This window comes from Trachurus japonicus, chromosome 1 (genome assembly GCF_045865225.1).
Source record: "Trachurus japonicus isolate A0001 chromosome 1, Traja_1.0".
In the NCBI taxonomy this organism is placed as follows: Eukaryota; Metazoa; Chordata; class Actinopteri; order Carangiformes; family Carangidae; genus Trachurus; species Trachurus japonicus.
In genome coordinates, this window is record NC_140907.1 from 25,597,400 (window position 1) to 25,613,911 (window position 16,512).

The following is a 16,512-nucleotide window of genomic DNA, read 5'->3' on the forward strand; positions in this document are numbered from 1 at the left end:
GGAGCCGGGGGGTGGGGGGCGACTCCAAATTAAAATTCCAAGAAAAGTTGCGAGAGGATCACCAAAGCCATGAGAATTCATCCTCTGAAGACCTTGAACATCTGAACCAAATTTAAATGCTATTCATCACATTGTTGTTGTTGTTGAGACATTTCTCTCAGCAGCACTGGAGGAAAAGTCAGAGCATCATCACCACCGGTCGTCACGGAGATACATCATCATCATCATCACCACCACACAGGACACAAACGTCTACACAGAGTTACACGGCCGAGCTGTCAAATACTTCAGTCTGGACAAAAAAAGAAGTGGTGGAGTGACACATGAAGATACTTTATTCAAAGCTACATTGGCAAAATATAAAATACTACATGCCTCGTATGAAATATTTACAAAAAAAAGGCGTTTCATGAAAATATTATCTTTTGGTAATTCTGTATTCCCATATTTACAGTGCAAGATTCAGCAAAAAAAAAAAAAAACACTTTAAAGGAAGTAGCACTCACATTTAGATCAGTGTAATGACTACTCAGATTCAACAAGCCAAAACTGGCATTGAAAGAGATACAAGGAATTCAGTCGGGGAGTTTTTTTTTTTTGTCTTTTTTTCTTTTTATCTACAGTTCGATGGAAATCTTATCAGTGGCAGCTTCTTCGAAAACTGTTTCAGCAGTTTATCAAACATCTCAGAAACAGATTCACGATTTCACACCCCGAGATCTCAATCAGTTATACCGAATAAAAACTCTTTCTGCGTAAGAAAAGACACAAGCGGCTCTGCACAGGCATGAAAAAGGAGTGGCCCCTCTCTGTCATGCATGCCAACAATCTCCAACAGGATATTTCCCCATTCAAGAACCTGCAGCAAGAGGGAGTCGCACACAGTGTAGCACAACAAAGAGGCTTTGAGCTACAGATAAGCCATCAGCAGTCATATCTGTGGAGAGTATTGACCTAATGCGCTTGTGGATGACCACCCTCTCTTTGACCATATGAATCAGCAAACAAGGAACATTTGTTAGCAACAAACATGCTTTTTTCTTTGAAATACTTAACGTTTTACTATTAGGCTGAGGGGATGAGACATAAAATACTGTACATTTCCCTGGTGTAACAGACAATAAAGAGTAAACACAAAGAATGAAAGAAACAAAACATGTGAAGGCAAAACACTGATCATTGTGGTTTAAAAAAAAAAAAAAAAAAAAAAAAAGCCACGTCCAATAGTTGCATGTTTCTCCCCATTGAAGACTTTTTGGTGGGGGGGCATGAGACTCATTTCTCTCTTGCTTAATGTTTTACTGTTAAAAATGAAATTAAAGTTTTTAAAGTGTCCCCTAAGTGTTGTGACGCTGTTTCCTGGTGCTTAAATTTACCTCCCGTGGTCACAAATGGAGCTGGATTATTGTAGAGAGGTCAGAACATCCAAGTTGGCAGCTAGGCATTGTTGAGCGTGTCCTTGCATACCGGGAGAGCGTCCTTTGTTGACCTGCAGCAGAGGAATCATGGGAAAGAGAGGCGACAATGTCAGAGACAGGGAGACATGGAGAGAAAGAGACAGGCCACTCCTCTGTAATCTCTGAAATCTGGTGACAGAGTTTATTCAGTACTGAAGCTGTTATTGTAGATTTAGTCAAATAAAAGTACCAAAAAAAAAAAGGAAACATGAAAGTAAAGAGAAGTTCAGTGAGGCCACGCCCACTCAGTGCCACTATAACATTTACTGACTGTGCAGTTCTGCACAAAGCATCGAGAGGGGAATCGCTGTGGTCACGACGCCGATAAACTTCAACAGAAGAAAAAACAAACAAACACCAAACCACAACAAAATCTACACTTTCGCTTCAGGTCTTTGCATGCTGAGCTGAGACACACCCTGCTGCAACACACACACAGACAGACAGACATGTTCGACTGTTAAATGTTTTCAAAACGTTACACTAAACTTCAGAGTGTTTTATGTGAACCACTTGTAGTACCTCTTTTTTATGAAATAACATGCAGATAAGTTATTAGTCCTATAAAAATGTTTTTCTGTGAAATGGAGGCAGATGTTGTTCCTAGGGATATTTTCTAAGCGGTTGCCTAATTCTTGAAGATACAGTACACTTGTGTTTTGTTGGGGTTGGGTGGGTGTTCTCTCTCTCTCGCTCTCTCTCTTTCCGCAGCTTTAGTGGGCTTTAGTGTTTTTCAGCTCAGTGTTTTGGTTTTAGGGTCAGCGACTATTTAACTGTTCCAGTGCAATTGATTCCTTGCACACTACCGACCCAGCACCAACTACAGCAGGTATAGGCAACATAAGCAAATGGTCTCATAGTGACCATAATGGTGCATTTAGTAGTTTAAGAGTCAGATATTTCCCTGAGGAGCAGCTTGTGTATTGGTTGACAGAAAACACAACTCCATATGAATGAAAATTTGGCTCTTTTGTGTGTCTGCTGGCTGTGTAGTAAATATACAGACGTTTACATGTGTAGCTATACAGTAGCTCATTGTTCTGCTCCTCAGTGGCTAAGAAATATCAACGCTAATATTATTAGTGCAGATTTAATTTGTGCACTTTAAAAAAAAAGGTGAATTTGAGTTGTTGTTTTGTTTTTTGCTGGCTTATACATATAATATTCACTTTATAATATGATAATGTATCTATCATAATCCAATGTTCAGTTTGACTTCAACTAATTTTTCTCAACACCTTGACCAAAAGCCATTCTTGTATTGAGAGTGGCTCTGTTGTGCTTCAGCTACATCCAGTGCAAAGTAGCGGCTATACTGTACGTTTTTAATTGTGCTTAATCAGCAGCTTCTAAAACACTGTACACGCTCTCTTGCTTTAATTTGATTCACTGCTGTGCCTAAGTTGCCGTGGATTTTCACAGGTCTTACAAACAGGGCACAGCTGCTGCTGCAGTAGCAGCATCACATTTTGCAACCACAGCAGCAGTAACATCACATTTACTTCTGTTTTGAGATCTCTTGAGTAACCCACTGTGTACAGAGTGCCTCCCCGCTGAATGAAAGTATAATCTAACCCTTGCACAGCTTTGGAAATGAAATCCTGAGAAAAAGCAGTGGGTGAAGGACGTTGGTCAACATTTGGTGGAGTGGACCTTGACCTCGCCTTCCCAGCCCTTCCAGTAAGGAGACTATCCCAGGGTTAAGTTGCGCCACACTTCCATGCATGCCTGTTGTAATCACTAACAGATGTCAGGGTGTTTGTGCTTTCAAACAATACCATGTGTAATGACAAAAGGGTCATAGTTCATCAGTCACAGATATCCCAGAAAACCAGCTGGTACATCATCACAACAAACGGCCTGGCAGAAAGAAACAAAGCATCTGGAACGAGTTGTTATTACCCAAGTCCACTGTGGAGCTGTGGTGTCAGCATCGTTGTGTAACAAGCCATATGTAATAGTTCGATCGTAATGTGGCAGCCGTAAATATTTACACTTCTAAGAGTGTTTTAGAGTGAGGTAGTTCATATGAAGTATGTTGTGTTTACACCTGCAGGAATGTTGCTCAAAATAAAAACAAATAAAAAGAAATTAACTGATTCAACATTGTCAAACAAAGCTTAAAGTAACGTGAATCATAACACAAAATATGCATTTTTTGCCTTTGTGCCTATCAAATGATCTCAACAATAATAAAAAATACAAATAGAGTCCTTGTTTTATGATGTTGTAGATACAATCTAACAAAAACAAAGAAAGAAAAGAAAGAAAATCACAAAAGTGATTCAAGTATTCAAGTCAGGATGTTTTCATAACAAGTGTAAAATATACTCACCATAATTAAAATCATGGATCTTTAGAGTCTTCTGCATTTTCACCTAGAACAAGCAAAAACAACAGGAAACTCTGTTAATGTAAATCCTCCAAATCACCATTAATAATGCCACAAAAATGCTGCAAACTTCTTCTCACAAACAATTCATCTTGAGAAATCTAGAAATATACAGAATCTATGAAAACCACTGTGATTAACTGTCAAGAGACTTCAGTCCCTTCGCTTATTATGAGCGACAGTGACCTCTGCTGGATAAAGTCCTGTTACTGCAGGAAAAAAACAAACTTACTCCCACTTGTCTATTAGGTTCATTTGACTATGTAAAACCTACAGCAGGCTAATGCAACAAATCCTAATGTGAAGGTTATAGTGTTTAGTTGATACTGAAACTACTTTAGTGCTTGAACAAACCTAACATAATAAACACTAAATGTGTTTTTAAACTAGCTTAAGGTTAATATCTAATATAATTGTTGGTGTTTGTTGCTTACTGTCTTTTTTCATCCACTGATCCAACTCCTCCATTTCTAATTCCAGTACAGAGGGTACGTCCTCCTCAAACATCGGCCTAAAGGACACAAAACATTTGACATTTAACAGATGACAACCAGAGTAAAACAAACTGCACGAATCTGTTGCTTGTAGCAACAACAGTCAACAGGTTAACATTTTCAAACCCAACATTAGATCCAAGCAAAAACAGAAAAACATCTTTAATCTTTCATGCTGCCTTAATTATGTAGCCTATTATTTTTGTTTCTCTTTTGTCCTTAAGGCTAAAGCTGATTTTGATTCTTGGTGTGGTCTGAGTGTATAGCCATCGGCTAACTACACATTGCTAGCGCTGCATTAAAGTTATTTAGCCTAATTAAAAACCATAATAACCTTTTACTTGGAATTAGATGAGCCTGCTATGAATTTCTGACAAAGATTAGGCTACATCTGCTACTTGGTATACAGCCTATATATTTAAAAACAAACAATATTATAATTGTTCAAGGATCTTGATGCTGTTTGGATGTGAGTAGGTAACAGCTGATTTAAGCTTGTTGTGTCGGGCCGTCTGGGGCTACATGAGTAACACTGGAGCTAACCACCATCACTCATTCTTTATCAGGGTGAGTGTTTTGTTTCCTGTGTTTTGTCATTCTGGTCAGATGACTATTTAAATGCATTACAACATCCAGTGTTTGTTATTTTACTGTCAGACCAAACAAAACACCCTCACTGTTTTTTACCCTAATGCCTTTGTTTTTTACAATGCATTAGCATTAGCGGCTGAGAAAAATACTTTATTCATCCCCTGGAGGGAAATTCAAATTGTCCAGCAGCTTACATAACCTAAAATGATATGATATAAATGCCAAGTAAATGTGTATAGCCTAAGAAATGGCATTGTGCATCTTGATGGCAGCAGGAACAAAGGATTTCCTGAATCTTTCTGTTCTGCAGGAGATGAGCCTGTCACTGCGGCTGCTCCTCTGACCTGTGAGTGTCCTGGGTAGCGGCCTTCAGCTTACACCCCATCCTCCACTTAACCACAGCCTCCACCAGCTCCGCTCCCCCTCCCATCACAGAGATACATTTCTTGATGAGCTTGTCTAGTCTGTTCCTGTCCCTGACCCTGATGTTGTTGTTACCCCAGCAGACAATGGCAAAGAATGTAACACTTGCAAGCAAGTGTTGGCCCAGCTTCTGTTTAACTCTTGTTTATCTCATATTTTCTCCCCTATTGTTGAATTTACAGTGATTTATTCATTAGTTACTGTCACTGTTGCTTTCACTACCACCTTATGTCTTCAATCTTAAGTCGTGTTTAGCTCGCCAGGTCGATGCAACCACACAAATAATGACAGTGGATGTAGTTCTGAAGACGGTTTGCTTACCAAAGGATCAAGATTGTTGAGGATGTTGTAAGCAACAGTTTGGGAAATACACTGTGTGTTACCACAAGTCTTAACTTGTGACACCTCCATCTTTAACGTAACGCTCAAAGTCACATGAAATCCAAAACATCCCTATGCACACGATTTGTTTTGTTGTAACAGGGAATTACACATTGATGGTAAATGTGTAGCTACTAAGAATTGGGCATTATGTTTAAAATGCTGAAACTGAAATGAAACATTTCACATTCATAGCTTTGAACAATGAATTAGATTAAATTCTCAGTACTTACATTGGCACTTTTTCAGTAGTATCATCCAAATATGGATCTTCTTCTCTGAGCTCTATGAAAGGAAAACACGTGTCTGTCATTGTTATTAAAATGGGAATCAGCAGTACAGGAACTGAATATGGCTCAAGTGCAACTGAAAGTAACTTGTTGCGTTGTTTTTTTTTTAGCATTTCATTCAATATAAAGAACAATTACACAAAAATATAATAATAATTGCTAGTATATGACATTTTCTTTAGAGGATTTACCAAAAAATTTGATATTTTGATGATATGTCAGATTTGGACCCTTTGGAAGTTTCCTCTTGTTATGGACAAACCTTGATCTCTTGCTTTGCTGTTCCATCTGCGGCTGATGAAGATGCCACAAACTATCATGCCAATGATGACGACCACCAGCACCACGACGGCGGGGATGATGATGAAACCCAAGGTTGGCTCTTCGACCTCTGGTGGGGGGGACCACCAGCTGCCGTCTGTTACTGCTGAAATCTCGTCTAAAAAGCAGCAATCAGTCACTCATCATCATCAGTGCAGCTCGGCCACAGTCAGAGGCTCGTGATGCAACACATGAATACATTTTCACTGTCTTACTAAATGCACCCTCCTGAATTTATGCAAAATTTCTGCAGAATTTAAAAAAGGACACATATGAGTACCGTGCTGCTCTGATAAGTCACAGCTGGCCTCACATACCAGTATTGCCGATTGAGCGGTGGTATCCTGACCCAATGTCATCATCTGTGATCTCTTCAAGGGGAAACAACAATAAAGGAAATAATTAGATGATCTGTTTTGTTTCCCCCCTCCACACAGTGCCAAGAAGTGACATCTATATGGAGTGTACACTACAGTACTGCACATTCTGGCACATTAGAGGCAGATTTTGATATTCCCGGGTTTGAATTTAAAATAAAATATGTTCAGAGCTTCACATGTGTGAAGATAAATTGTTTCTGTTACAGCAGCGCTGCTTTTGAGGGACAGATAAAATCAAAAGTATGTGGGAAGGTGATCTGAAAAGTGATCTAGCACGCTGGAAAGATAAATGTGAGCAACCTACTCATGTTATAGCAAGAAACTCATCTTTGCAAAGTGTAGTTCAAAATGTTACATCAGCTTCATGTCACTCCAGAGGGCACTGAATTTAATAATACGTCTCAGGTTGCAGTTTTCTGGATTCTGGAGTATGTTGTTTGTGGAGCTGCTGAACAGATTCACACTGTACAGAGATACGTTTCTGTGATGAGGCCTAAACCCTCATTGGTACAAATGGGGTGGACAAAAAAAAAGGAACATCTGAACATATAAAGTAACACAGTTTAACTTTGCCACAAACCGCAGTTTCCAAAATGACTCAGCGTTGCTTCAACACAGTTTCAACACGAACACAAATTGATAAGTTGATAAGCTAGGTAGGTGTGCCCAATAAATTCACAATTGCCCATAACCAGAACTACTAAAAAGAAATAAAAACTTGATTGATTTTTGAGCCTGGAAAAAAAAGATTCTGTACAAAACTACATTTCTCTCTCCCTATTCTGCACATATGTTTACCTATGTATGATTTTGCTAATGTCATTTCAACAGTTCCTTCACTATTATTCACTTTTCATTTGTAAATATTATACATGAAACCTTTTAATATTAATATTTTTAGAGCAATAAAAAGGTTATCACCTAAATTTGTTGCAACGCCCATCCCTAGATATTTACTAAACTATAAAACACAGGAAGACACTCTATTTACAAGCAGCATTACAAAAATCGTACCATTAAACACAGACATCATCATCAACACCATTAATGATATAGAAATAGAAGTGTAATAATAAATATTGATGAAAAATAAGACAACTAACAACTATGTATTTATGAAATAAACTCTTTCTGAGGGTTTGATGAATGGAAGAAATGTGGTGGACTTTTACCTGTTGCTCCTGTAGGAGTGGGTTCTGGTAATACAGTGCTATCAGGGGAAAGTGGAGGCTCTGCAAACACACATGTGAGAGAGGATATGAGAGTAGCACATCACAAGGTCACACTGGCCATATTTACAATAATTGAATATACAGCGCATGGCCAAAAGTGTGACAGCCTCCACCTCCACCCGTCTGTTAAATCTTTCTACTAGATGTTGTTGTAAACACCCTGAAGGTTTAGATGCATAAAAGAAACACACTCGTATAACAGGTTGAACCAGAGAAAGGAACAAGAACAAATCAATAAATCAATATGATAATTTATTTTTTTTTAAACTGGAAGTGTAAGTCGCCCTTAGAGATTTAACAATAAACATGAAACATGAACAGCTCTACATATAGATGTATCTGTCTTTATACCACTTTGGCCACAGGGTGTATTAATATGAATATAGCTATATTTCTAGGATATATATCATTATTGATGTCTCACCAGTGGGCTCGATATCGTCTGTGTCCTCTGTACCATCCGCATCATCTGTTTCTGAGCCGTCGACTTCTGGCACCTCAGCTTCTGGATTTTCATAGTCACTTTGGCATAAAACTGCAACACAACGTTTATTACAGTTACATTATTCACAGAACCACGTCGGCTTACAGAAACTGTTTTATCATTCATGCACAAAGTGAAATAGAAAGAAGGCAGTGAAGGAAGGTTTCAATCTGCAGAGGAGAAAGGTAATTGGCATTTAGTTTAGTTAAGTTATAGCTCAAACAGGAAGAAGACTTCCGTTTACTTCATGATTTCAAATGGTTGCTATAGAGGCACCAAAATCAAAACTGTTGCAACTCCGTCAATGCACTGACAAGACTGGAGGAGGTGGAGAATGCATCATGTTGAGCAATTTGTTCCCGGACAGAGCTTTGTCATGTTTCGCTTGCTTAAGAAAAAGACACCATAGCCTTTACATGACAGAGGAATGAAGTAAAGGTCAACTAATAATGAACTTCTGTTGTTGTCGTACACTGTAACACTTCAAAGCGTTTCAGTCGGGTTTAGTTCCTGAGCCACATGCAAACGGGAACTTTGGCTCTTTCCTTCGCTGTTCCCCCTATCTGCTCTGTCCGCGTCTATACTCAATTCATTGTAAGAAAAGTAACAAGAGCTCAAAAGTATCAATGACAAACCCTGCACTTTCAGTCAAACACCTTAACGCACAAGTGAGTGAGGCTCAAAACGGAGAGAGAGAGAGCAGCAAGGACACAGGAAAGTGAAGATTCCTGTTGGGTCTTAAATTAATTCAGGGAGTAGAGAGAGAGAGAGAGAGATAAATAAATAAATAAATAAAAACTACACGTCACCCAGTCCTTGTCCTACCTGTCCCAGTCAGAAAGCTGAGCAGCAGCAGCAGCAGCAGCAGCAGCAGAGGGGTCTTCACCCAGGGGCCTCTCATGTTACCGGGCCGAGAGGCAGACATAGTGCCATTGTGTGCCTGCTTCCTTCTGTACTGTCACAGCATCACACTTCCTGATTTGACTCAACATGTTAAGCAGAAGGCAGAGAGAGAAAGAAAGAGAGAGAGAGAGAGAGAGAGAGAGAGAGAGAAAAATCACACACCCTCAGACTCACACAGATAACTCACTCGGATGTGATGCAATCGACTGCTGTATGCTTGTAGCCACAAGTCTGACGACTCCTCAGCTGCAGTACAATCACATTCCTGCCGGTTAGGTATGCAGCCCTACAGAGCGGGAGAAGAAGGGGGAAGCTGAACAAACTTTTAAGGAGTAGGAAAACAATTTGTGTGAACTCTGAGAGTGCCAGCTGCTCTGCTATATCCCTTGAGAAAATTGTCAACGTGTCAAAGCGGCAGCTTAAAATAACTCCGAGGCTGTAAATTTGCTTGTTGTTACTCAGCTCGGGCTGGATCATAAGTCGGTCTTTGTGGTGAGATACTGGTCATGAATTTGAGGGTCATGCTGTTGTGATTATCTATGGGAGAAGGCTGTTGGCCTACTTTGTCAAGACTACACAGTCTTGTCTTCATCTTCAACAGCAGAGCCATGGTGGTAGCAATGGTTTCAGCCTCATCTGTGACTGACTATCTCTCAGGCATCAACGCACAATTCGAAACAACACTTCCTCTTTTGATCACAGCTTGTTGCCACTTCTCAGAAATGAGAGGGTTTGGGCAATGTGTGGTAATGGTGACACAACACAACTCACACAGTGGCGGTGCTGATATGTTCTCTGCTTGTGGCTCAACACAGAGCAGAGCAATGGAGGTCTGAAAAGGAAGGGCATTAGTTTTGGTTATGAAGCAAATTAATTTTTAATCTGATAAAGGCCCAGGATGAGAGAATTCGGGGATATCCAAAGTTATTATGAGCCGTCCCTTGGGAGAGACATGGATGTGTGGATCGAATTCCATAACAAGCATGTGAGCACAGTTTTACAAAGACAGAGTCCATACAAAACCCATAGAAATAAAAACTAAATAAATAAAAACAATGCTAACAAACATATCGAGAAGATCTATATAGTAACTGCACAATTACCTGAACTTAACTGTGGTTGGAGCAGTGTTTTTGGACTTAAAGAAAGCCTTTGACACTGTAAGTCATGAGATACTTATCAGTAAATTAAGACATGAATTTAACTTTTCTGCTCTTGCTGTTAGTTGGCTTAGCTCATATTTGACTTATCGACAACAGTGTGTTCGTTTACAGAATGTGAAAACATCTGCTCTGAACAGTAAGACTGGTCTGCCACAGGGATCAGTTTTAGGTCCTATTCTTTTTTGCTTATACATAAATGATTTACCTACCATTTGCACAGACACTGAATGTCAGATGTATGCTGATGACACAGTGTTTTATGTCTCAGCAAAGAATCCCTGTCAAGCCTCAGATATCTTAAACAGACAGATGGTTACTGTTTCAGAATGGCTACAAAGGAATCACTTAACACTTAATCACAAAAAAACTGTATCAATGTGCTTCTCAATAAGAAAGAAAGCCTTAGAGAAATTTCACATCACTATTGATAATAAAGAAATTGAAGTGGTAAATGAGTTTAAATATTTAGGTGTAACTCTAGATCCTCAACTTAAGTTTGAAGCACATATAAAGAAGCTGTCTAAAACTGTAAAAACTAGTCTGAATTGTTTCAGACTCATCAGGTCCTGTCTCTCTTTCAGGGCAGCTCATTTATACCTGCATGCTATGGTCCTTTCACATTTGTCCTACTGCATCACTGCTTGGGGCCAGGCCACTGACACAGCAACTAGACCTTTATTCTCACTCCACAAACAAGCTTTAAAAATTTTAGATCAGAAGCCACAAAAGTGGCACCATTGTAAAATCATTGAGAAGTATAATTTGTTATCTTTTTCAAATTTTATAAAATTCTCTTTTCTGAAAGTTGTTTTTAAGTGTGTCAGTGGACTAGCCCCACAAGCGATGTCACAGATTTTTACTAAGTCAGACAACTGTGGGACAACGACAAGGAGCATGAGCAAGCAAAACTGTAAAATTCGAAGATGCAGGACAACATTCGGTCAATCATCCCTTTCAGTGCTGGGTACACACCTATGGAATTCTTTACCACCAGATATCAAATCCCAAACAGAATTAAAGATGTTTAGTGCTAAAGCTAAACATTGGCTTAAGCAGCAGCAGAAATGTGAACATTAACTTCTCTCAAGTCACTGTCAATACAGCATTTTACTAATGTTTAATGTATTTAATTTGTGCAATTTCTTAATGTAAATTTTGTAGCTGTGTTTATTTATTCATGATAACTATTCACTGTATTATTCACTGTATTTGTATTATTGCACTTATTGTAACGGTATTCAGTATCTTTTATCCTTCTTTAGCCTGACCAGGGACAAAGACTGCAAATTAGCTGAAGCTAGACGTCTTGTATGCATCGCATTTTTCATTCTTTGTGGCAATGTTGTATGTATCGTCCCTGCAAAATAAACATTAAAATAAAAAATAACTCTTAAATACTGCACATTCCTGTACTACACAGCTCTATTTATATATTGTATACATACTTTTTGTTATGATGATATCCTCTTTATTTTGTCTTATTTTGTTGTAATTACACTTATACCAATTGTATCCAGAGTTGGGTCACACAGTTTCTCACTGGTTGCGGAAACTCCAGATTTACATTTCATTCAAAACCCTCAAAGTCGACCTCATTGATCACCAACAGGATACATCACCCAGGGACTATGAATGTCTGCGCAATCATTTGTTGAAATATTCAAGTCTAAAACAAAGAGATTTAGGAAATAGATCAGACATGGATAAATGGAAATTAGTCATAAAGGTAAGTCAATTGTGTGTTATTGGTTTATAAATGAGCTATATGATATCAAAAAACACATTTTGCAGTCGCCAGGTTGGAAAATGTCATTGGCGTTTCTCCATTTGCAGTCATAGATATTGTTGAGACTCATTGATTGGGTTTGAAGGCCTGAAGGGTTTCAATACTACGGCTTGCTATTCAAATTGACATAATTGTGTGTCCGTTTCTTGAAATTAAAGCACTGAAATTAAACAGATGGAGACATTAAAATCGTCTCTGCTTGTTAAACTAGTTTTCACCCCCAGTCTTTGACTCATCCTGCAGCTGAGGACATGAGTGACAAAAAAAAAGAAAAGAAAGAAGAAAAACACTGCTCAGGGAACAAGTTCCCACAAATGTGCCACACTTGGAGGTCACTGTGCTTTAACTGAGTCTGAGGAGACTGTGCATGTGAAGCCACCGCTGCCTAGTTCTTCCGTTTCCTCTAATGTTTATGGTGGTTATCTAAAACCACACCAACCAATCTGTCCTCATTTGACTTCCTGTGGTGCATTATTGTCCTAATAATGCATCAGAGGGTGTAGTAACACACTCGTGTTTCAACTCTGCCTTTGTGCAGTCAGACAGTTTGTTAGTCATAGGAACTGTTTGCATTAAAGACCTCATTGTCTTCCACTGCTGCAGGGAAGCTGTAAGTTCACTTCTTTCCTAATCCATGACAAGAGTCAGTTCACCTTTGTAGCATTAATCACTGGACTTGAACTGATGAACTTTCAGCATACTGGAAAAATCATAACGCTGTCTGTCCTTCGTGATCTTTTTCTCTTGAGATTCTCGCCGTCATCCAGAAAAACAGCCCAGTTACATAAAAACCTCTGAAATCTCCGACCTATTTGGATTCAAAACAACTTTGAATGAAAAGTATTAAAATCTTACGTAATATAACATTTGTTGGAAAGAAAGAGTTGGGTAAATTAAGGAGGACGCTGCAGTTCTCAGTCTGAGGCGGCAAATTAAAATGACAGCTTTAAGAGAGAAGAGAAAAAAAACAAAGCAGAGTGACATTTTTCTGAAGAAATATCAGTTTTATAATCCTGCGACAGAGCGCAGCGAGCTCGTATTGTGTGTTTTATACGTGGCTGATGTTCCTCCCTTAGATGCTATTAATCGAACTGAGTCACTCAGTCTGAGTCAGTCAGTTGAAGGTGAAACTCGCTCCAGTGAACACACACTTAAGAAACAATCTGTTATCTTGACTGACATGTTTATGAACATGAATTAATTGGAATGATCTCATTATCCCCAATTACAGTGATACTGATACTGAAAGTGTCACGCTATACAAATAACTTGGCATCTGTATTGATGAGATTATATCCTTAAAAAAAACCCATCATCTCTCAAACCTGGTGAGAAAATTAAGATTGAAGGACAAAGATTGGCTTTTTTGTGCCTTCTATAGAAACAACTTTATTGAGGCAACTTTTTTTAAAATCAGTTTTAGATGATGGTGACATCTTGTACAGAAAGAATCACCAGACTGAATTAACTGTTTCTATATAGTAGCTACAATAATAAAAACTAAAAAGCTGTTTTTACTCATTACTGCATCAGTATTAGAAACTTAATGATGTTATACAAGTAAGCTGTTCCATTTGTATATACTTTCAGAGTGTTTCATTGATAATGCCAATATAATTTCTAATTATTAGGATTTCAAATGTAGAATCTTTACTTGATGTGGTGTATTTCTACAGTGTTGTGGTGTATTTCTACACGGTGTATTTCGACATTGTTGTATCGGCACTTTTTTTGTTTTGTTTTACGTAAATGAAGTCAAATGTGGTGCGATTTTCAGCTGAACTGTGATTCAAGTTCTTACGAAGTGTGTTTCATTAACTCCTGGCATCATTCAAGAGCTGTGAAGAAATCTGACGCACATGACGCTGAAATGTGAACTTGCATTTTACTGGTTTTAGGGAACAGTCAGAGAGACACTGCCACAGAAGTGCTTTAGTCTAGATAGATAGAAAGACCGTGTGTGTAGACTGGTGAATGTGGCCTATAAGTGCACAATGTTAGTGCAGTACATGCATTACAGTGCATTTTATAATCTTATATGCTTTTTTGTTTAAATTCACAATATAAAAAAGTGTGTAGCAAGGAATGAAGTAAAATGTTTCCTTAGATTTTCATGAACAGATAATGAAAAATTAACTCTTTTGCACACAGGTGATAAAAGGTCCGAGACCCTCAAACGAAAAAAAGGCAGAAAATAAACCAAAAGATAGAAATGCTGCCATTTTTTCTCTCTCTCTTTCTTCGCTGTTGTTTGTGTCTCTTTGTGGTCTTTTTGAATCCCTCTTGAATCATTTTGTGTCTCTTTGTTGTGAGTTGGTTTTGACTCTCAAACAAGAAGCTTTGAAGTTACTTCAAACAGCGGCCAAACCGAAGGCCCAGACACACAGTGACTCATAAACAGGTTGAGGTCAGGATGCAGGTCTGTCAGGTTCTTCAGGAGACCATTTCCTTAAAGGGATAGTTTGCAGTAGGTTTGTTACGTTTAATTGTGGGTGCAAGCTATTTTTAGAATGGCGGAGCATAGCCGCGAGCTGCTCAGAGCTACGCTACGGAGGCTCATGGGATTTCTTGGTTTCCCTCATCAAACTCATCAAATACACAATCCAACAACTCCAAAATGCTCTCATGGAGAAGTTGTGACCTGCACATTCACCACGCTATGAGATAATAACCAAATGTTACGAGACCCAGTTGTTTTTGAGGCAAATTCATGCAAAACCGCTGATGCTCATTCTCGTCGGGGGAAGCAGTCTCTGCATTTCCCTCTAAAACAACTCTGTCTGGAAACGTTCCGTTATTATCTCATAGCGTGGTGAATGTGCAGGTCACAACTTGTCCACCAGAGCGTTTTGGAGTTGTTGGATTGTGTATTTGATTAGTTTGATGAGGGAAACCAAGAAATCCCATTAGCCTCCGTAGCGAAGCTTTGAGCAGCTTGCGGCTCTGCTCTGCCGTTCTAAAAATAGCTTGCACAGACAATTAAAGGTAACAAACCTACTTGGCAATGGGCTAATTTGCCAAAATGTTTAACTATCCCTTTTTTTTTGCACTGGGGCTTTTTTCAGTCAAATGATCTTCCACATATTTGTCACAATGTTAAAAGCACAACTTTGTCTAATTTAGAGCTGTGCACCCTTAGCATTTACATTTTTCTTAAACTTACCTGAAGGTGATGAGAGCAGACAGCAACAGGGCAAAGGTGAAACCAATTATGTGAGTAGGGGCGTGCACATACTTTTGGCCACACTGAAATAGTGTGCAGCCAAGTTGTAACCCTCTAATGTAGTAGGAGGTTGTAGCATCTCAGGTGACACTGTTGACAAATGGGAAAAGTTTAAATTCAACAAATATGGAAGAATTACTCAGCTTTTACATTTGATAGTCCTTTTTTTTTTTTCTTTTGCAGAGTTTAATAATGAGGCCTTCAAAGAAAAACCAGGGCCTGTTCCCTGTCCTCATATCTGATCTGCTTAACATAAACCCAAGCAGAGCCTGAGGTGCTGAAGATGCTTGACTGGTCTGAACTGGTCTCCCTGAAAAGTTTGACTGAACTTCGACTGATCAGTATCAGCACATGTGGACACAATCATATTGTCTTCTGTTTTATTCTTTTGAAGTTTTGTCTGTGTAATTCTCATTTCCTCTCGTCTTTTAGTATTTGCCCTCAAACATTCTTTTTTTTAACAGTTTAATATAATAAGTTTATATAGATTTTAATAAGTGCTACTACCCCATACAAAACAATCTATTGCTGTGCAGATGTTATTTTTTATTTTTTGTGTTGAATTAATAAGGTGATATATTCTTCATAGGTTTATCGTATTTTATGTCCATTATGACATCTCAGACAATGAATAAAAAAAGTATGAACTTTCTTGAACCAAACCTCAGTTTTGCCAAATTACACATTTGGTCGACTTTTAAAATTAAAAGTGAATAAATTCCGAACAGAATTTGACATTTAAAAAGTGTGTTTCTTCAGATATTCACGAAATCTTACTAGGCTATATGTTTTACTGGGGGGGAAAAAGAAAAAGAAAAAGTAATAGTAGCATGCACCAAACCCTTCTTTTCTGATCTTATCTTAAAATGCAAAAAACTATTCATCACTAATTACCATAATGATTGTTTGAATGTGTTAGTTAAATCTTGCTGTTTGAATATTTTCTAAATTAAATGACAGGTTTAAATACCTTGAATTCGTTAAAAACAGGA

At 38.4% G+C, this 16,512-nt stretch overlaps 1 protein-coding gene across 2 annotated transcripts; it reads right to left on the reverse strand.

Annotated features, from left to right (window-relative positions):
- Nucleotides 1-318: 318 nt before the first annotated feature.
- Nucleotides 319-9,660, reverse strand: LOC146991991 (uncharacterized). 2 transcript variants are annotated; one of them, XM_085781987.1, is made up of 9 exons: nucleotides 9,536-9,660; nucleotides 9,271-9,400; nucleotides 8,386-8,496; nucleotides 7,902-7,961; nucleotides 6,291-6,720; nucleotides 5,972-6,023; nucleotides 4,284-4,360; nucleotides 3,793-3,835; nucleotides 319-1,489 (listed from the first exon to the last, which is right to left on the reverse strand). In XM_085781987.1, the coding sequence occupies exons 2-5, from the start codon at nucleotides 9,368-9,370 to the stop codon at nucleotides 6,659-6,661; spliced, it is 333 nt and encodes a 110-aa protein (XP_085638113.1). In that variant the 5' UTR covers nucleotides 9,371-9,400; nucleotides 9,536-9,660; the 3' UTR covers nucleotides 319-1,489; nucleotides 3,793-3,835; nucleotides 4,284-4,360; nucleotides 5,972-6,023; nucleotides 6,291-6,658. The 2 variants fall into 2 exon arrangements, with proteins under 2 accessions (XP_085638113.1, XP_085638104.1); XM_085781978.1 differs by lacking the exon at nucleotides 9,536-9,660 and having other exon boundaries at nucleotides 9,271-9,472.
- Nucleotides 9,661-16,512: the final 6,852 nt, after the last annotated feature.